The sequence below is a fragment of the Aspergillus brasiliensis genome (genome assembly GCF_001889945.1).
Source record: "Aspergillus brasiliensis CBS 101740 unplaced genomic scaffold ASPBRscaffold_2, whole genome shotgun sequence".
Lineage (NCBI taxonomy): Eukaryota > Fungi > Ascomycota > Eurotiomycetes > Eurotiales > Aspergillaceae > Aspergillus > Aspergillus brasiliensis.
The window spans coordinates 765,334-785,426 of record NW_027137443.1 but is presented as its reverse complement, the minus strand read 5'-3'; the positions used below and the strand labels follow the sequence as shown (position 1 = coordinate 785,426).

General features: G+C 51.2%; 8 protein-coding genes across 8 annotated transcripts; 1 reads left to right on the top strand and 7 right to left on the bottom strand.

Moving 5' to 3' along the window:
- Nucleotides 1-52: 52 nt before the first annotated feature.
- On the bottom strand, nucleotides 53-2,450 carry ASPBRDRAFT_37989 (glycerophosphocholine acyltransferase). The gene is made up of 2 exons (XM_067623848.1): nucleotides 1,262-2,450; nucleotides 53-1,209 (listed from the first exon to the last, which is right to left on the bottom strand). The coding sequence occupies exons 1-2, from the start codon at nucleotides 2,176-2,178 to the stop codon at nucleotides 471-473; spliced, it is 1,656 nt and encodes a 551-aa protein (XP_067482934.1). The 5' UTR covers nucleotides 2,179-2,450; the 3' UTR covers nucleotides 53-470.
- A 1,284-nt stretch (nucleotides 2,451-3,734) lies between these two features.
- ASPBRDRAFT_378121 (DUF2841 domain-containing protein) lies at nucleotides 3,735-5,586 on the bottom strand. The gene is made up of 4 exons (XM_067623804.1): nucleotides 5,289-5,586; nucleotides 4,721-5,212; nucleotides 4,464-4,649; nucleotides 3,735-4,410 (listed from the first exon to the last, which is right to left on the bottom strand). The coding sequence occupies exons 1-4, from the start codon at nucleotides 5,488-5,490 to the stop codon at nucleotides 3,836-3,838; spliced, it is 1,455 nt and encodes a 484-aa protein (XP_067482933.1). The 5' UTR covers nucleotides 5,491-5,586; the 3' UTR covers nucleotides 3,735-3,835.
- A 1,012-nt stretch (nucleotides 5,587-6,598) lies between these two features.
- ASPBRDRAFT_51405 (uncharacterized protein) lies at nucleotides 6,599-7,146 on the bottom strand (the record flags this gene model as incomplete). Its single annotated transcript, XM_067626718.1, has 3 exons — nucleotides 6,599-6,696; nucleotides 6,972-7,084; nucleotides 7,115-7,146. 3 exons carry the CDS (start codon nucleotides 7,144-7,146, stop codon nucleotides 6,599-6,601), a joined length of 243 nt encoding a protein of 80 aa, XP_067482932.1.
- A 1,866-nt stretch (nucleotides 7,147-9,012) lies between these two features.
- Nucleotides 9,013-10,990, bottom strand: ASPBRDRAFT_51404 (glycosyl hydrolase family 79 C-terminal domain-containing protein; the record flags this gene model as incomplete). The annotated part of the gene is made up of 4 exons (XM_067626717.1): nucleotides 9,013-9,820; nucleotides 9,934-10,447; nucleotides 10,476-10,640; nucleotides 10,783-10,990. 4 exons carry the CDS (start codon nucleotides 10,988-10,990, stop codon nucleotides 9,013-9,015), a joined length of 1,695 nt encoding a protein of 564 aa, XP_067482931.1.
- A 462-nt stretch (nucleotides 10,991-11,452) lies between these two features.
- On the bottom strand, nucleotides 11,453-12,491 carry ASPBRDRAFT_378024 (uncharacterized protein). Its single transcript, XM_067623798.1, has 2 exons — nucleotides 11,964-12,491; nucleotides 11,453-11,893 (listed from the first exon to the last, which is right to left on the bottom strand). Exons 1-2 carry the CDS (start codon nucleotides 12,266-12,268, stop codon nucleotides 11,575-11,577), a joined length of 624 nt encoding a protein of 207 aa, XP_067482930.1. The 5' UTR covers nucleotides 12,269-12,491; the 3' UTR covers nucleotides 11,453-11,574.
- A 110-nt stretch (nucleotides 12,492-12,601) lies between these two features.
- On the bottom strand, nucleotides 12,602-16,698 carry ASPBRDRAFT_51403 (cohesin subunit SMC1; the record flags this gene model as incomplete). Its single annotated transcript, XM_067626716.1, has 6 exons — nucleotides 12,602-12,619; nucleotides 12,691-13,057; nucleotides 13,115-13,422; nucleotides 13,473-16,446; nucleotides 16,522-16,615; nucleotides 16,668-16,698. 6 exons carry the CDS (start codon nucleotides 16,696-16,698, stop codon nucleotides 12,602-12,604), a joined length of 3,792 nt encoding a protein of 1,263 aa, XP_067482929.1.
- A 303-nt stretch (nucleotides 16,699-17,001) lies between these two features.
- ASPBRDRAFT_37981 (uncharacterized protein) lies at nucleotides 17,002-18,266 on the bottom strand. The gene is made up of 2 exons (XM_067623847.1): nucleotides 18,209-18,266; nucleotides 17,002-18,071 (listed from the first exon to the last, which is right to left on the bottom strand). Exon 2 carries the CDS (start codon nucleotides 18,060-18,062, stop codon nucleotides 17,160-17,162), a length of 903 nt encoding a protein of 300 aa, XP_067482928.1. The 5' UTR covers nucleotides 18,063-18,071; nucleotides 18,209-18,266; the 3' UTR covers nucleotides 17,002-17,159.
- Nucleotides 18,267-18,338: 72 nt separating this feature from the next.
- On the top strand, nucleotides 18,339-20,081 carry pdx1 (putative pyruvate dehydrogenase complex component Pdx1). Its single transcript, XM_067619215.1, has 2 exons — nucleotides 18,339-18,688; nucleotides 18,817-20,081. The coding sequence occupies exons 1-2, from the start codon at nucleotides 18,610-18,612 to the stop codon at nucleotides 19,605-19,607; spliced, it is 870 nt and encodes a 289-aa protein (XP_067482927.1). The 5' UTR covers nucleotides 18,339-18,609; the 3' UTR covers nucleotides 19,608-20,081.
- Nucleotides 20,082-20,093: the final 12 nt, after the last annotated feature.

Here is a 20,093-nt window from a genome sequence, read left to right as displayed (position 1 = left end):
CCCCCGAGTCTGGAGCAGAGGTGGCTACACACGTGACCGCGGCGACGTCGGACTTAAGGTTTGATCGCCGCCGAACGCAAAATGCGAGTCCGGCCGGCTTCGCTACTGGAAACTTCGACTCCCGATTTCACCCCAGTTGTGACTCAGTAAATCCCCTAAGGACTAACTAATCTACTAGCTCATTATCCACACCTTCATGTCATTAAATCGCATGTAAAGAGCGTCTCGTAATTACAGGCCATATCAATCATCACGCAAGTCTAAATCTTGAATCATAAAGTGTCACGGAAACCATAAAGCACAAAATGCAGCACAGGAGAAGCCAAAAGGACCGATAAGAGATGAAGTCGGGTATCAACGAGAAACAGTTCCGATCTGGTCGGATCCACAAGTCAAAGCTATAGGCAAGAATCAGGACTCTCAAACGAACCAAGGGAGCATTATGTAAGGCGCTTCATGTATCGGTCGTCTCAAGACCTTTCGCGGACCCCAGAGTTGTCGGCAGCATGGCCGCTCTCTACACCAGTCGACTGGGCATCAAGAAGAGGGATCTGGTCAATGCCCACTTTGTCGGATCCGCCACTGGCCGATTCTTCAAGACCCTTGGCCCCGACTGTCGCAGTATTGTCAGACGACAGAATCGTCGGGCTGGCGACTCCTTCCGGAGACGATTGCCAGCGAACGACATCCTTCTTTAGCTCTTCCAATTCCTTCTGGAAGCGCTTTCCGAAGACGTCAATATAGTATGTCGCGCCATTGTGAACGCTGAGGATGAAGAGACCGGTGAGGAAGATACCGCTCGCCCACCGAGACCAAAACCACAGAGGACAGGGAATCATGGTCAATATCGCGTATACATACTGAATCAGCATAAAAGCCGGAGCCTGGAGCGAGTCCGGGAGGCTCAGGACGACTTTGCCGATCCAGGTCTTGGCATAAGACTTGCGGAGCCAAGTGAAGCTGGTCGGACGTCCTGCAGCAATCTTCTCGGCACGACGAACAGTGATGAAGCAGTGATACGTCAATTGCCAAATCATATAAGGAAGGGTTGCCCATCCCATCATTTCCAGGAGGTTGAAGTGATTGGGTGAGCCCGGTTCGCTGAACTTGATCTCGTAGATCGCCGGGAACCGTTCTTGCAGCGTCTCCGCTGACGTCATATGGACGAGACAATGCAAGGCCACGGGTGGCATAATGTGGATAAAGAGACTGGCCTCATGTCAATCGTTATTCAGAATGGCATCATTATTGCGACTCTTACCTGACCACCTTGTCCATACTGTGGAAAACCATCGAGTTGCGCCACATGGCAATCGCAACGGCGTTGTTGCCGAATACCAGACAGAAGGTGCTGATGAACAGCCTCTTCGACCCAGGGAAAACCCAGAGGCTGAGCATACAGAGCACATTGACAAAGTAGCATAGATCAGCCAGGAAGTAATGGTAGCCTTTTTTGTGATATCGGTAGTATCTAATAGGCATGAAGTAGGCCAACTGCACGCTGAACCAGATGTAGAAGTACTCCGGATATCCTCCAAGGAGGTAGCCGCTCACAAGGATATTCATAACACCAGCGATGAAAGAGATCTTCTCACGTAGTGTCACAGTTGCGGTTGCGTTCCATTGTTTTCCAAGACGGTCCACGCCATCTCTCATGCGACGGCGGTACTTGTCTAACTGTTCATCTGCTGTCGGAACCCGTCTCTTCCATTCGCCCACAACGCGCTCCTTCGCGTGGATTGAGGTTGACTTGAGCTTCTCGCGTTGTCTCTTGACCTTGTCCTTTTGCGCGTTGAGCGCCCGCTGCAGCCTTTCCAGCCTTTGTGACAGAGAGAGGTTATCAAGCAGGTCGAACACCGTCAGTTGATCGAGAGGCGGAAATGTCTCCCAGTCGTCATGGTACGAGAAGGACGGGTTGCGCGACAGACGCCCTGGCGAGGCAGGCGGCGAGTAGAATGTATCGGACGCATTTAGCATCTCTTCCGTTTCAGAGAAGTCGTAGTCCGTGGTGGGTTGCAAAGCAGGCGAGCTACTGCTAGCCACCGACTCTGTCTTTCTCCCATCGTATGAACCACCGTCTTCCATGATGAGTCTCTGCTGGAAGGAGAATATCGTGGGGCCGTCACGAGAGTGTGGATAAGGCCGGCTGAGGAAGCGTCCTATAGTCAGCATCCCCATGTTGTTTAGAGTGGATGAATAGCCAAGCTTGGACTAAGAAGAACTAGTGCTGCACCCGGGCAGATCAAGGTAGGACATAACAAGGGGCGAGTAGATGGGGGATAAGGGAAACAGAGCAGGAAGTGATCCCAACCGGATGCGGATTCCTTATCAATCTGAGGCATGGCGGACGAATCCGTGGGTGACTTACTAACAAATGCGGCGAGTGATACTGTTTCCAAACCAAAGGATGGAGTTCGGAGGTCTAACTTTTGGAATGGTAGAGCGCAGCCAGTGTGCTTCAACGCTCAGAGCGCATGACCCTAGAAGTCGGAGAGCAGAAGGAAAGAGATGCAGGATGTTGAGAGCAAGTTGGAAAGACGAGGTTCTCCGTGTGCACGCGTTGGAGCTTGTGGTTGGCTGCTGCTGACTTGTCGCGACTTTACCGTTCCAGACCGGCGATCATGTATCTTGACCCACTTGCGGACTGCTACAGCCAATGGAAGACTGTGAATCTCTCCACATGATTTGCCCCCATTGGATCCCATGGTTCACTTGTCCCGTTGCGAGGCTTGCCTCAAGGCGGTGGCCATGCTTTCTGGGGCACTTCAAGGGTCTGGCAGTTTGACGACTGTTTACTCGCAATTTGCAGTGCACACACTGACTAGTATTTTGAGTGCTATTTAGTCCCTACTAAGCAGAGGCTAATCTCTCCACAGTCCACACATATCTATCATCTTTCCTCGATCTATGATCGATCAAGTTCTCAAGTAGCTTGGTGTCTTTTTGTGACATAAATAGCTCTTTGCAACTATTATTGCTGGGAATTTGTTCTTATCGGCATCTCAAGCCGGATGCTTGTGGTATTCCTGCAGTACTAGTAGTGGCGAAGACCCCATGGGCCCTTTCGAGATCCCCCTGTTCCCTGGAAATTATTACTCCTTTCAGAATAGGCATCAAGCAGGGAGTATCTAGGTACCACACCCTGCCATGCCTCGTATCATTGGCTACTACTCCGTATGAGATACCGTACTGTGTGTCTAGCTGTGAGCATCATTAACTACTCAGTCTGTACTAATGCTACTGGCTCGGCTCCTGAGCAAATCATTAGGGACGTGCCTAACGCCATACATATATAAAGTAGTACTAAGGAATTGATCGTGCAGGTGTAGCAGATACTAACCCTCGCGGCCCCTTGAACAACTGGCAGCTTCTGTCCTAGTCCGCTCAAATAGTTATCGCAGTGATACTACTAGTTGCAGCTTCCCAACAAAATCCGAAACAAGTAGTCTTCGATGGCTTCCCTGATCAAATTGGCTTGATGCTCCTATATGCAACAACTAATAATGACTGTCAGTACATAGTCGATGACCCCCCTTTCCTCGCTAATTTGCACCCAGTCCATGAAAATGAGATAATACAGGAGAAAGTGTCTATATCACAAATAGTATGTATCCGCCACTTGCGCCAACCTTAGTGCCGCTGAATCGCGTAATCTGAGCGCAGCCACTTCCCGGAACATGAAAACTCCCCCCAAGATAGATTGATACAATAGGAAAATTAATGCAAGTGCAAATGGACAAGAGACCCAATCGCGGCAGGATTGAGATCTCTCAGTATATACAGAGCGTTCATGAGAAAGGATACCGGCCGTGCGTAATCCGGTGATGTCCTCTCATCAGTATCCATGGTATGGAAGTGTTGTATGGGCGGGTGGAAGGCTCCAAAATCCGGGCTGGTGATTTTGTTCAGCAGATGAGGTGGCCATTTGCTGGCTACCAAAGTAATCCGGCATGCATGAAGCCTCGGTGGGATGGATCTCCCTAGAAGCACAGTGTCCTCCGTTGGGCTCACTCCCTGGGAGCATCGGTGCAGCTATATCTGTCGAATATGTAGATAGGCCGCTTTCCAAGGAGCTCTTCCGACTGATGGAGGGGCTGGATACCGGTGAAGGAGGGTAACAGTAGTCCTGATTGGCGGGACGTTTTGCTTGGTGATTCACCTCCATTGGTGGCAGGCGCCGCTCGTCGGAGGGCATAGGCATATCGGTGTGCGATTTGTCCGTGGCGGCCTGCACTTCGCTCTGGTCCCCAGAACTCTTGCTTCCCTCCGTCGCTTTGGAGGCGTCTGGTTTGCTGTTCATAATGGGAAGTGACAGTTCGCGAGAGTTGTTAGTTGTTTGATCCCGTAGTTCAGCGAACAAAAAGTCCTCATCGAGATGGACATGAGAGACGTAGATCATTGTGTCCCCGCCTATAGAAAGTGGTTAGACGCTTGTGTTGAGGGGCGACGAAGCGGATGCATACTAATTTTCCCCTCCATGTAGAGTTCCTCCATATAGCGGACGTAGTATATCTCATCGAGAACTTGTAGACGGCTCTCGGGCTGAATCTGGCGCCGCACGTCTTGTCCAGCATCCTTGAGCTTCTCGGCAGTGATTCCTCGGCTTTCCTTGAGTTCACATAGGATATGAACAAGAAGTCTAATTCTTTCTGAGGAGTGATGATTCGAGTAAGTATCCATCTCTCGTGATTGAGCCTTGAAGGAAGAAGGGGCATCTTACCGGCCTTTTGGAGATGGTCAGGCTCCTTATGTGTCACCCCTGTAGGCCACCATTTCGGTTTAGTCAACTCGGAATCCATCTTCTGTGATGATCCTCCAGCAGCTCGGCGTCCATTGTATGGGTGGTTGACCTGCTTTCGCGGTTCCACCAATTTTACGAATGCCTTGGCAATAACCCTGCAGTTCAGCTGCTGAAACGCTTCGAATGCCTTTTCATAGTATCGTCGCACAAGATCTGTCTGTCCTAGTCGAAGTGCAGTGCGTCTTAGCGACGGTGTGGGCGAAGTGGAATCTAAATCAAGTCCGATGCCCGAGAGTTCGTGTCTCAAGCTACGCCTATGACGCTTGTTTTGCAACGACTGCCATTCACATGGAATGAGCCCGGCCTGTCGGGGGAGGCTTGGTTGATACCAGGTGTGCTGTAGGCCAAGGGAAGGACTGGACAGAAGCATTGGCTTTCCCGTGACATCGCCGTTCATGTGACTCAAGGTGTCTAATTCGGGCAGGGACGCGTCTTGGTTACTACTTCATTCTCGACTGGACCGTTTTACATTTGCTAAAGCACTTACTGGAATGGAGACTCTGCAGGCTGGGCTGCCATGCTGTAGTCACCGACTTCAGAAATCGGTCCTGCACGTCGTCTGTGAAGATTGCCTTTTCGCAGCCTGCAATGGACGGTGACGCTTCTATGCGAAGGTCTCCATTGTGATCAATGCAAAGCATTGCGAAGTGCGTATAACGGAAGTTGACAGCGGATGATGCACGTTGCATGTCCTACGATGACATGACATCAGTCGGATGATCCATCCTAGTTCAATTTGGGAAGCTTGTCCTTACCGTGTGGCTCGCCTGAGCAGTCATATCGTGATATGATAACATCTGATGCTGGGCTTTATTAGCTTTCGTGGACTGACCTATCGCAATGGTAGCACGTACCGGACTTGTCATACTCTCTACTATAGGAAGTCAGTGTCGTGCCCGAGTCACCTATGCTCACTCCTTGCCGACTACCGACAATGAAATAAAAATGAAATGGATAGATAAATTCAGGTACTGCTACCTCACATCAACATTCAAGGAAGCCAATGGGGAGTTGGCAGCTTAAGAAGTTTCGTGTGCATGATCTTCAAGGCTCGGGCAACGGCCTATATAGGTCTGGAACTACCAAATATAACATGCCGAGGGAAAAAGAAACAAGTTCCTTCGGACTTGATGACCGAAGGGCAATTACGGCTTTGGACAAAAGTACGTTGGTCAACAATCAGCCATTGGGTCATGTCATGATGTTCAACGCGGCCTTCTGGCACTTATGACGTGCAAACTAATGCAAGGAAAACAAATACATACAGAGTCTGACCATTGACTATTACGGACAACGCTCTATCATCTGGTCTGTTTCCGTTGCCATGCGTGCATGGAGCCTAGCCATGCATCTCCCTCTGGACCTTTCCGTTTGAGGCTTATGTCTGGCTGCCTTAGCCCCATCGTCTGCGGAGCAGAGAATCAGTGTACGTTACGAGGGCCCGAGCAACACAGTGGCAAATGCTTATTTGAGTATTGTACTTGAAGGAGAGACCTGGTATGACACTCGTACTCGTCTTGGTATCCTTTACGTGGTATTAATCAGAGCCATAGTCAAAGATTTACGACCAACAGATAGACCACTTCTTTGTGCAAGGGTAGAGATGGGCCCAAGTCGAGAGGGGAGGTAGACGAATAGGTTTCTAAAGCATCGAGTGGCTCCACCAAATCCCTGGTCAAGGTCATTGGGTTCCGAAACATAGTGACGGCCATGCAACTCAGGGATCATGCATCTACGCTCGGCCTGGTCAATTTTCGTCCTGTACATGCCAGACTACAAGCTATTCAAGGAATAGACTCATCTCGATTCACCAATCACAGGCGTCTCTGGGGTACAGTAGGTTGGTATATTTGTTTTGATGCAATAGCGCAGGCTAGCTGATACATGATCACTGCCTTCGGGATTTGCAGGAGCCAATACACCGTATTAGGTAGAGGCAAAAATCACATGGCTGTGGAAGTACCCGGAAGCTACCATTCCAGACAGATTATAGGCCAGTGCAGACTCTTGCTAGCCTCTGATAGCGGTACGGCGAGCCGTAGATATGGTGCCGGCTTCGCTTCTTCCTGTCATGCCTAGAGCCCGCAGGTCAGACTGCACTGTGAGTGACAGCTAGATTGGGTTGCTTAAATGAAGTCTAGCCACAAGAAGACTAGGATAGGCGTTCCGCCAGTGGGAATAATTCCTTTGTCAGAGTCCTCACGATTAGACTTTGGCGATACTGCCTCTCTTGCAGTCAGTGCGGAAATTGCGGAGTTTGGGCGTAAGACCTCAAGGACACCCCTAGAGCCTGACCGCCGATCGCGGCCATACTCTGTCAAGTGCCAACGGCAGCCATATTCCATTCTCATTTAAGGTTCAACTGTATCGCGTTGGAGTGGAGAATCGATCAGAGAGTGTCCTGGGCTCCTGGCTGCCGCACTACGAAGCCAAGACAACCCTACATTCCTTCGGTCTCTGCAAACAGGCCTCAGTCCAAGCGGGAGATTTTTTTTACGCAGCTAGGGACCTAGGGAATTACGTTTCTTGATTTGTTTGGGAGGGGAATTGTGCCATGTCCCACACGGATAAGAAATCCATCACTGACGATTGGATCCGGTATTTCCCTCCATTTTCATTACTTGCGGAGCCTGCGTCAAGAACGGCTAGGCAGAAAAAAAAAGTCAAGTACTACAGCACACGGGCCCCTTGGCTATCGTCTCGCGAATTTGACCAGCCTGGCAAGCCACGGTGGACCGATGATCCACAGAATGTTTGCGTGGAACGCTAGACACTCGCCGGACGGGGTTTGCTGTAGGTCTCCAACATGGAAAACACACTGACAGATAGAGAAGAAAAGGGGAAAGACAGCGGGGATCCATAGCCCTTACCATGGTGCGTAGGGGAAACGTCCCCTCTATCTACATCACTTCTTCAGCTCCTTTCAGTCTCTCGTTTTAGCTTCCCGCACCTTCACTACTCTGGTCCCTATGAGAAAACATGCAGACGGTGAGACATCCGCCTACGTACATCGTCCTGCAAACTTGCTTTCTTACCAGGAAACCCTGCATGATGGTTTGCATGCTTCAGCCCGAGTGAACTCTGACTACGGGGTAGAACATAATGGCAAGATGATGGGCAGCGAAGCAGAGCATGCCACACGCTAGGGAGAACCACAATGTCCTGCCTGGCGACAACAACAACCCATCTGGTTGACAGCCACTGCCCCAAGGAGACTCGACCAGACAGAGAGAATTGCTGCAGTCAATCCTTGGAAGATTAATTAAGCGCTAGGTCAGAGTCCGAGCACTTGCATAAATTGACCCATCAGGCGAGTCCTGGGTACTCCGAGGAAGTGGGATAGCCGTCCGGCGCGCGCCACCACTCAGCCCGGCTAATTGGGCCGTGGCTTGGGGGAAGCTACGTATCAACCCGCTAACGCAGATCATTAACTAGCTGTACACCGATTATTCGATCAATAGAATTCATAATCTGTCACGGCGGGCGACCTGGTGCAACCGACCCTTCTTTTCTCCCATCAAGGTTACATCCGTCTCGCCATGAGTCGACAGGTCTCTCGCAAACGCCGTACCGGGAGAGTTGCCACCATCCACTCTGGTTATTTTTAACAAACGGAGGACTATTTTCTGAGTTTCCGACTTCTGAAAGATATCCTCCGAAGGCGTCGATGCTTGCTGGGTTTCAAAACACTCATTTCAGTTGAAAAATCATGATATTCACAAATGAGGCAAGTCCGCGAGTCTCGCCTGGTTCCCACGTACTCCGCAGCAATACGGAGCAGGTCCGAGTTTGATAGTTCCTCGTCTGGAATTGGCAGCTGGAGCTGATTGCCAAGCTGAAGAGATGATCTGGCTTCTTCTCCGTATTGCCTTGAATGGAGCGATGAAGCCACCAACACTTGAATTCGAACTATGTGCTTCCACAAATGCGCAGGCTTGAGCTATACATTCGCATCTAGAGGGAAGCTAAACTACTCTGAAACTCAAAAGTACCTTGTAACTTCCAACCCAAATTTATTATTCTTCTGTTTTGAGCGTCATCTTGTACTATCAGTCTAACAAAGTTCAGGTCGGCGGCCATCCTGTCCACGGATACTAACCGCGTGGGAGCCGCATCATGATTGATACGGAGGGCAGAGTTCCCGCGGATAGATACCTTCTACCATGCATACCATAATCGGTACAGTCCTTAGGCCCATGCCGGATGACCTTTCACAGATGGAGGATCGCAGCGCTGGAGTAGGGGATCTCGATCTCCACAACCCCATCGTGGCCCACCGAAATCGCCTCTCCAGTCGTTACGTTCTGCAATCGAACTGGCTTACCTTGTGCCAGCTCGTAATTGTAAGACCAGCCGTCCCAGGTGATCCCCGTGATGGCGTTGCTGCCGTTCGCCATCAGCCGCTGCACTGAAACCGAGCCGGAGTACACCGATCCAGATGAAGGCAACTGGAACGTATACTTCGCGCTGGGTCTGCTCTCCACTTTCTCCGCTATCGAACCAGCTGAGGTGTAGTTGAACTCCACCAAGTTGATGACAGCCACTCGGACCAGAGTCTCATTCACATACGCGGCATATGCGGCTTCCGTATCCGCGGCCAGCGGGAGATTGACAATTCGGACATCGTCTCCGCCGTGGAGCATGGCCGCCACCATGGCATTGCCGTAATACGGCGCCTTCGTGCCTATGGTTGTACGATTGGTTCCAACCGGCTGCCAGGAGATGTATCTGTAGTTACTTCCCTGGTGCATATGGGATCGACGGATGTTCTGCGAGGCGCAGTAAAGGTTGAAGTCCACCCCCCAAAGGGCAGCTCCAAACGAATTGGACAGTCCAGGCGCGCCCTCGTTGTACAAAGAGTTGGTCTCGCCCAAGATATAGGGGATACCTGGGGTCAGGTTGTCCTCCGACAAAATAAGTGAGACGTTGACCTGTTGCGCGACACTTTCCACCGTCTTAGTATGGTTCATTAGTGTATTCTGCAGTGTTACTCCCGGCTGAGTGGCGCCACCAATGTAGCTGCATCAAACGCAACTTGTTAGCCCAAAATCGACCTGTGCTCCATCCTTTCCACATTCAGAGCACAACTGGGGCTGGAAGGTTGGGGACACTTTGGCCACACCAAAACTCACTTGTGCTCGGAATTGAGGGCAATGTTCCGCCTCTTGTCTAGGCCTTTCTCCCACGTCACCACGGGGTTCAAGCTGTTGGTGACCCCAGCGAACGAAGGCGCAATGTACTTTGAGTCTGCGAGCTCGGGACACGCCTCCGCCAGTCTCTTCTCGATTCGCGCGGTCTTGTTCAACCACTCATCCACATAATCTTGTTCCGTCCAGCTCGCCGGTCTCCTGATGCCCTGTGCTGACGTCTTGTACAAATCCGGTTCATTCCCCAGTTCCCAATACGCCAACTTTCCCCCTTCGAGGGCTTTACACGCCACCGGCACGGACTCTAGCATGAGCTCTATGTCCGATGAGCTATTTTTCCCCAGGTTAAATCCATGGATGAACTTTGTCCCCGGCCAGGTGAAGTACGACTCGAAGAAGGCGGGGCCAAAGGATAGAATCAGTGGATAGTCCGTCGCAATGCTGGGAATGTATGTGGCATTTGTGGCTGCTCGTAGGTTCGGATCATACAGAGCAAAGTCTCTGCGTGATTTTAATTAGATCATAACCCCTCCTTTCCCCTCTTTTCCTAGCTGGGGAAGACCAAATCGAGGATGTTGTAGGTGATACGTACTGAGTGTTGCCTCCAACACGAATGTACGGCTTTGCGCCCTGCAACTCGCCCAGGTTGTGTAGCAATTGGTTCGAGAAGAGATTCGGATGTGACAGGTTTCCTGTGTCATTGAATCGGGTCAGAACTGGTTATAACTAAGACAGTCCCCCAAGCAACTACACCGCAGCACAGCATTATAGTATAGTATCCAACCTAGTACTACTATCCATATAGACAAATAAGACACAGAGAGGATTGAATACCTGCAAAATCCGGAAAGAACGCAAACTCGATCGAAAACGAAACGAACGGATGCAAGACTGGCAAAGCTGCATCATCCGGAACTGATGCACTTAGACGTATTGGTGATGATGATGATGAGCTTCTTTCATCATGAGCGGTCGGACGAGCTGTGATGCTGCGTGCAGCTCCAAGTAGGAGAGAGAGTAATGTGATTGGACGATGGTGCATTGTCAATGATGCTCTGTAGCACTTGATAGAAGTTTCACTTATTGGTGGATTTGTTCAGTTGTTAGTGTAGATAATTGTATATCAACAAGTAGACAACACTATATCACGAATCTAAATATATATCATACTATATCCTCACCGATTCTTCGCAGAATTTCTCGGTAGCACCCTCAATAAGTAGCATAGCACTCTCTACTAAAGGATTCGCCCATGCTAATATTTATTAATCAAGCACTACTTTAACCGGCGGGGTTGAATATCATAGCACCACTCCCCAAAGACCCTGAATGAATTGAAACCATCCATTGGAGGGTAATTGGCGGCGCGGGGGAATTCCTCCGGATGTGCGGGGATTAGAAACAATTGTCATTGCTGCTGTTGCTGTTTCCTGTTTGCTACTTAGTGGATGTAGATCTATGCTTGATTGCTCTTAATGGGATCGGATAATAGTCCGGTAGATGTGAGGGGATAGAACAAATCATTGGTAGTGTATATATTAACCGACGGCTAGTACATAGATATAAAGCAAGCAAATAACACTGATTTATAGACACTAACTCAAGGCAGAAATGTAGTTCCCCACACTAAGAGCTCTCACCCTTTAACATCTGAGCAAACTCTTCAGGATCTTTCAACCGTTCCAACCCATGAACCCTCTGATGTACAAGTGCATTCACGCGCCAACGATCCTGCGTCCCCTTTCTCTTCTGACAACATCTCGGCACAGCCAACACCTTCTTCCCGATATATTCCTTCGGATCTACAGCAGCTAAAAGACATGTATTCGCATAAACGCCGCCATCATCTTCAATTTCAATGATGTTAATCTGTAATACCTCAGGGTTGAGATCATCCCCTGGCCCAATGGAGTGGTCGAATGTGACTCCATAGTAGTCAATCATTCTAGTTGTTACTAAACTATTAGCCATAGTAGTGAGAGGATCACAACTAGTACTTGGGAGGTATAACTTACGCCTCCGGATACTTTTCCGGCATCCAACCCAAATACTCATCTCGCACCACTAGCTCCCCGGGTGCATCCAGACAAGCTTCGCGTCTGTAGATTCTTTCATAGGCCAGTCGTGCTAGCTCCGGGCCTGCTGGTTGCGGGAATGGTCGGTCTAGATGACTCAGATGCCATGGTATATGTGGTAGAAGTCTTTGTATGGCAATGAGAGGGCCTTCGATTTGGATTCTGAGTGGTTGATTTGGGGGTGGGAAGTGGTATTGGCCTGGAGGGGTGTGGATGCACGGTGGGATGTACAGTGGGAGTGCCATATCTAGAATAAAAAAGGGTTTGGGGGGTATTTGCTGGAGTCGAATGGTGACTCAAGCTCATAGAGGGCTGTTTTATCTATGTTCCCCTTCACCTTTTCAACCCAGCCCTGGGCTCTGGCTGGCGGCGTTTACGGAGTACACGCTAAATGGGCGCTTTGGGCGCTGCTGGGACTTGTTACCACAAAGCTGAAGTCACAGTAAGAAAGCAAGTAACCATTGCATTAATCCGTAAACAGCTAGACTAAAGAGAAAGAAAAGCATGCTGTCCATCAAGCCATCGTCAAATATTCTACATAACACCGAAGGAATAAAAAGAAACAGCCTTTCAGTCGTTTAGTTATATTTACGAAGCTGTTAAAGAAGATAAGTTAGTAAACAGGACCTCAGGCAGGAGTAAAAGACAAACGATAGAAGGTTCTTACATCAAGGGTCAAGGATTTGCTGCTGTTCTCTACCTGGTCGCGGTAGATTCCAACCAGCGCTTCACTGTTCTGAAAGAGCCCGTTCTTCAGACTGATCACGATGAACTGCATGCCGGGCGCCGCATGATCGTGGATGTAGTTGGCGATCCTCGCAACGTTGGTGTTGTCCAGCGCCGCATCGACCTCATCCAGCACGAAGAACGGCGACGGCTGGTAGGAGTGGATGGCGAACAGCAGGGCCAGGGCAGCCATGGTCTTCTCACCACCGGAGAGGTGCTCCATGTCGCGGAATCGCTTGAGGGGGGGCATGGCATGGTACTTGATACCGTCGAGATACGGCTCGTCAGAGTCCTCGATGTCAAGATAGCTGTATCCATGTTAATGTGCTGATGCTTCATCCTAGGAACCGTACGGAACCACTTACGCTTGTCCACCCAGCGGGTAGTTGGCGCTCTTGGTCAGCTCCCGATAGATGGGGCCGATCTGCTCGGAGATGTGAGAGAAGGCCTTGTTGAAGAGGTCCGAACGCTGGCGCATCACATCCTCAAAGTCATCCTTGGTCCTTCGGGCATGCTTGCGGGAGTCTTCAAACTCCTTCTCCGTTGCCTTGAGCTTGTTCTCCACGCTCTCAAGACGCTCCATAGCGCGCGTATTGGGTGCCATCTTGTCGAGCTCACTGTTGAGGGACCGAACCTTTTCGAGCAGCTCTTCTTCCAACTTTTCGTCGTTCTCCTGTTGATAGTTAGCAAACATGCCGTTAAGTGCGAAATGGCATAGCTCACCTCCTTCAGAGTTTCTCCCAGAGAGTCAAAGTCGACTTCAATGCCGTAGTCTTGCACCATGAACGCCTGACCACCGCTTCCAGTACCATCTTCGTCAACATCCATGGCGTCAGGGTCCGCTGCCTGAACCAGTTCATCGATAGGAAGTTGGTCAAGAGGATTCGAATCCTCGGTCAACGGAATGTCGATGTCTTCAAGCTTGCAACGCCGGAGGAGAGCATATCGACTGGACGAATTGCGTTGTATTTCCGCCTCCAGGGCATTGACGTTTTTGATCGTCCCTTCGACTTCTCTGCTGCGTTTCTGAAGCTCCCGGCGGTGTTGTGCAAGGTTCTCAGCTGACTGCGCGTAAGCCTCCTTTTGCTTCTCGAGCTTCTCCCGAAGAATGTCAAGCTCAGCTTCAAATTCATCGAGTTGGTTTCGAATGCTCTCTTGCTCAGCTTGAAGCTCTTCAATTAGCTGCTCGTCCCGTTGCTGTTGCGCCTGAAGCCCAGCAATACGGTCAGCCGTTGCCTGAAGACGCTGCTTCTCGAAGCTTAGCTGGTTTTCGATTCTGCTCTTCTGTGTCGTAAACTCGAGCTTCTTCTGAGCGGCCTCTTCTTGCAGGGAGCCTTGTTGGACTTCGTATTCGCGGATATTGCTATACCCGAGGCGCTTGCAGAACTTCTTGTACACCTCATCCTCCACACTGCTGACAGTCTCTTGAGAGGTAGCAATTGTTTGATCAAGCTCTTCAAGTAATTCCTGGCGCTCAAAGTACTTTGGTCTTATATCCTCGAGCTGGCGCTTCACAAAGTCAAGTTCACTGTGCTTGCTTTCGAGGTTCCTCTCGAGCGCCTTCAGTTCCTCGCGAGCGTAGGCGAGCCGTTGCTCGAGACCAACCAATTCACCCTGCAGAGTTTCCTCCTCCGTTCCTCGGCGGTGACCCTTGGGCAGATTACCCAGGTCCGCCAACAATTTGTCCTTGAGCTTGTACAAGTTTTCGACCTCGGAATCCTCCCAGCGCTTCGAGTTCTGCTGAGGGCCGCGACCACCAGTCATCAGACCACCCTTGTGAATTACGGTCCCATCAAGAGTAACGGCCTTCGCATCAACGTTCCTGTCGTAGCAAAGATACTTGGCGGTAGCCAGATCGTCACAGACAATGGCGTTTCCGCAAGCGTAGCTGATGGCTCTGGCAACCGAGTCGTCATAGTCAACGGTCTCGATCGCTGGGCGCATTCCTCGGTGCAGGCCCTTCAGGTTGGAGTTGAAGGCCTTGACTTGAATCGTTTCCAGAGGGATGAATGTCGCCTGTCCAGCTCTTTGGTCACGGAGATGCTGGATGCACTCCTTCGCCGTCTTCTCGTTGTCCACAACGATGGCGTCAAAGTGCCGCCCAAGCACGGTGCTGACTGCTTCAGCGTATTTCTTCTGTTTAGGCTTGCAAAGGTCGCTTACACGGCCTTTGACGCCCGGGAAGATGCGCTTGAGAGTCGATATCAGTTCCTTGGCTCTTATTTCCTTCTCAGACTGCTTCTTGCCATCATCGGCTTCGAGAAGCTTCTTCAACACAACTTGGAGCTTCTCCTCAAGCTCCGTTCTCATCTGAGAGACGCGTAGCCGTTCAGAAGTTAGAGCATTCAGCTCCTTCTTCTTGCGCTCGATTTCTTTCGACGTGGACTTGACGGTATCGGTAACCGACGACTTGCGCTCGGCCAACGTTTGCGATTCGGACTCCAGAGTCTTGAGCTGCCACTCGGTGCCTTCGAACTTGGTCTTCAGGCTGTTGTAGGCCTCCGCTTCAGTCTTGCGCTGACGACGCAGATTGTCCAGGTTCAGCTGTTCTGCGGAAGATTTCTTGTTGACCTCTTCCCTGAGCCGCTTGTACTCCTGTTGGTCGGCTTCGCTCAATTGACCACCTTGTTTGCTCATGGTCTTCTGCCACTCGGCCTCCCACTGAGCTTGAGCCTTCTCGACAACCTTGAGATCCTTCTCGAGCTGCTTGGCATTCGCCGCTTGACCCTCGCGCTCCCGAGTAATCTCAGCAATCCGGGCGGTAAAGCGTTCGACCTTCTTCCTCGTAATGTCGACCTTCTCATCCACAGGCACCAGGGCATTCGTGGACTCCTCAATCTCTTTCTCCTTGGCCACGATGTTCTTCTCAGCCTTGGCAACATCTCGACCAACCCGAGCATGATCCTTCTTTGCGTCCTCCACATTCTTCTCGTACTTCTCAACGCCGCGGCGGAATTCCTTCAGCTCATCCTGGTATTTTTGGATATCCGCACTCGACGCATCAATAAGACGCTGAAAGTGGAACAGCTTCCACAAAATATGCGTGATGATGGCCTGGTCGCGTTCCTCTGCCTTCCGGGCATAGTTCTCGGCTTCGCGCTTCTGCTCCTGGTATTGCTTGATTTCCGAGTTGATACCTCTGCGACGGTTCAGCTGCACAGTCTGTTGCTCTGCAGCTTCCTCTGCCTCGGCCTTCAAGCGCTCGTATTCGGCCTTGTATTCCAGACTTCCCGAGATCTGCTCAATCAGCCGCGTCAAGTCCTTCGGAGACTGCGAGGCAATGGCCTCCACATCACCCTGGAAAACCAGGAAGTTGCGCGCCTTGATCAGGATGTTCTCCGCCTCGAGAGCCTCGTTGTACTGCTGTGCCGTGACGATGCGATTGTTGATACGGTACTCGCTAACACCTCCGCTGGTAATGGACCGGCGCCACTGTTGCTCCTCACCCGCATCGTCCTCGTAGACTGCCATGACCCACGCGGTTCGGGGGTCATTCTTTCCGCTCGGGTCCTGCGACTGTTCACTGTCGATACCGTCCTCCGCTTGGTCATCCCCGTTGGCCTCCGCTTCGATGGCGTTGCCGCTTGCATCGACTTTTGACGTGCGCAGGACACGGCCGCGGTATACGAGATCGCGAAGGTTCGTGGATCGTAGATGGGACGATTTAATACCTAAGACGAACGAAATCGCGTCCATACTGGGAGATGGTCAGCACAATGTACATTTCCTCGCTTGATTTCCTCTCTGCGAAATAGGGTAGAATGATACGCACGAGTTGGACTTTCCGGACCCGTTGGGCCCGATGATAGAGGTGAAGTAGGCATCACCGAAGAGAAGCACATGGTGGCCCTTGTATGATTTGAAGTCTAGAAGAGATGTCAGTGCAGTTCAGAGCGACGGATAGAGGATGTCGCTTACTGAACAGCTCAAGCCGGATGAGCTTTCCCATCTTGCGACGGACAGCCGCGTTTCAGCGACTGTGAGAGTGCAGATACAGATCGCAAGTGAAGGTTGGTAGAAACCGGTGAAGGTCGCCTGGAGGATAAGGCGGCAGGCTGGAACAGCCCACAAGAGAGGGTCGGGTTTGTGGAGGGGCTCGCGCAATGGTTTATCGTCGGAGTCGCGTCTTGATTGATTGATTGATTGATGGGGGGACGCGCTGCGGAGGGTCACGTGGTCCCGCATATACTCCGGCCGCTCCTTACGCAGTACTGCCTACAACAGTGCCTATATCCTACGTATCTTCAATTCATGGTGATTGCTTATTTTAGTTCTTCATTCCATATATACATGGTGGTTTGAAATGCCGTATAGAAGGCTAATGGGAAAGTGGGCAGGACAAAAAATAGAGTAATTAGACATCAAAAGAAGGATATCATAGCGAAAACCGTCCCCATCTTTGTATTCATATCAGCGCCGGAAACTCACAGGATTGCCAACAAGCATAAAGTCCTGTGAGACGTAACCACCAGAATCCATGCGCAAAACGCCCTTCTGACCCTCCACTTCCAGAAGGATAAAGTCCTCCTGGGAGAAGATCTGCCGGACAGAGCGGAACAACCGCCACATAGACATGCTCATTTTCTTGAAAGGAGCTTTAAAGAAGCTAACCTTCGCTTGCTCACCCTGGGCCACAGTGCGCTCTCCTGCAATACTAGGCGCATCCGGAATAGACTCCAAAAGCAAATCCGGGGACGAGTCCGGGGAAATCACCAAACGGCGGGAGAAAGCGATTTGGCGCGGCAAGGCGTCGAATTCATAGGGTTTGCGGAATGGAACCACGCTTCGCACAGTGAAGCGAAGATGTGTGTGACCGTTGACACTGACGGCCCTGATGGCGCGGATCAACCGGGTGGTCTTGAAAAGGAACACCGTACCCATGACACTCATCGTCACGCAGATACCACCGAATAGAGCTTGCTGCCACATGGGGAGAGGTATAAGGGGATCCCGAAACACGGCATTGGAGTTGTATACAGCGTAGGCAAAACAGAAACCTGCAATACCGTAGGCGCCCAACACGTATCCGCGTTGCGATGGCGCCCGGAACAAGACGATTTCTCCTTCCTTGGCGACCTTTCTTTCGAGCTTTCCAAATCCATCTGGGCGTCTTCCGGCGAACTTCAAGCTGTCTTCAGGTGCTGTGCGCACCACCTTGGGCTTAATGTGCTGGGGTTTGCTAGCGGCCTTTGTTCGCGAGGCACTGGAGGAGAAGTACCTCCATGCTGGGCTAGAGGACTCAAGAACGGACGAGAGAGTGCTCCGAGGGCACTGCTGAGCAAATGCCCGTAAGGCAAAGGGCCGGGCAAACATCTTGTCGACCTGGTATCTCCGACGGTTAGGATAGAGTAAAAGTTGGAGCGCGGGCCACAAGGGCCCCCTTGCCATCAGGGTTCACATATTTAGGTGTCGTTGAAATAGAGCGCAACGACCCTAAGAGATAAAAAGATCAGACTCACCAGGAAGCAACGGATTAAAGGCCAATGGCTTCGTGCGTGGGCAGGAGGTCGAGGCCGTCGTTCTCCGCGGCAGAAAAATGTTCCCGTCCGGGCGGCCGGTGAAGCTCCCAACAATAATCAATCATCTCAACCTCCTCCGAGCTTACCCTTCCGATAGCGACGCAATTCTCCGGCTTAGAACGTCCTGCAACGCTCGCTCGCAGATCGCGACCATACTCCGACTCCTACGGTTCACTGTGCTTTTTGTGCGACCCCGTTAGCCTGGTGGTGGGTTCCTGTTTGATCCCATCAAATCTCCGCCCACTCCAAGCTACAGCGCTCGCGATCCCGACGATAGCCACACCCCTCGGAGAAAACATTCACTTGTCCTATACAAACACCAAAAGCCTCAATCATCAAGCATGGTCTCCACCTTCTCTGTCTGCCGGCTTCCGGCCGCGCTTGTCCGCCGCCAATCCCGTGTTCTTAGCACTTCCAAGCGTGAGTTTCCCGCCAGAATGCAAGTTGATATCAAGTTTCCCACACCACCATATCCCTCCCTTCCACGTTCATTCCCACACATCAATTACCCTCATAACGATCCAGCTAACATGCCATTCATCCTATAGGCCTGAGCTCCACCTCCGCCCCTCAAACCCAAAACCCCGCCTACCCACTGTATCCCTCCGTCGTCCAGCTCCTCCATGAAAAAGGCATCCCGGAGTCCGAAGTTTCCAAGATCCCCGCGTCCGGCCCCAAGGGCCGTCTCCTGAAGGGCGACGTCCTCGCCTACCTGGGCACCATCCCCGCCGACTACCCCTCTACTCAAGCCGCCCGGCTCGCCAAGCTCGCCCACCTTGACCTGAGCAACATCAAGATCGCCGCGCCCGTCAAGCCCGCGGAGCCCGCCCCAGCCGTGGAAGAGAAGCCCGTTGCTCGTCCCCCGCCGACCACATCCGTCGCCGTCTCCATCTCCCTGGCCGCCGTGCTGTCTGTTCAGAAGAAGATCCAAGAGTCGCTGGGCACTACGGTGCCGCTGTCGACGTTCCTCGCTCGCGCTACCGACCTGGCGAACGACGATCTGCCCCGGTCTTCTCGCGAGACTCCTTCCGCTGATGAGCTGTTTGACGAGATCCTGGGTGCGCAGCCCATCAAGTTTTCCCGGGGGGAGTACATCCCTGAACTGAATGCCGAGGAGGCCCGCCCGGTGCAGAAGAAGCAGAAGGTGGAGGATGATCTAATTGATTTCTTGGCTGGCAAGGTTTCCAAGAAGGCTGCTGCTACTGCTAAGAGCGTTGTTGAGCCGGCGGCGAATGTGTTCAGCTTGACTGTTCCGGTTGAGGAGGAGAAGAGGGCGAAGGTTTTCTTGGAACGCGTGAAGACCTTGTTGACTGTTGAGCCTGGCAGGCTGGTTCTATAGATGTGCATTCCTTTTCCTTTCCTATTTTCTGTACCCATTCCCTTGGTTCTTTCCTCCTTTCCACCTTTTTTTCCCTCGTGCTGTAAGTTATGCGCAGAAGACGGGAGACAGTATCCTACACGGTCTCGTACGTATCTCTTGGATTAGTTTCATTGGGGCTGATGAACTCGTTCTATATTAGTATAACATCGATCAAGAAGATAATGAAATAAACTTCCAGTCGGAATCGAAGGTCCACTTGATGGACTACTTACTACTACTGGTATAGACTGGGCCAATCTCTGCTCTTGATTGAACACTCTGTATATCATTGAAGTTGAGGATTGTAGAATCTACTACAATTATGTACTTGAACGCTATAGTACTATCGAACTAACCGGCCTAGATTTGCACCACTTTTTGTTACCTTTCTCGTCTTTCATTCTCGTTATCTATAACATTAGGTGTGTCTTTCGTTTCATCCCCGCGAACACCACGTTTTCCATA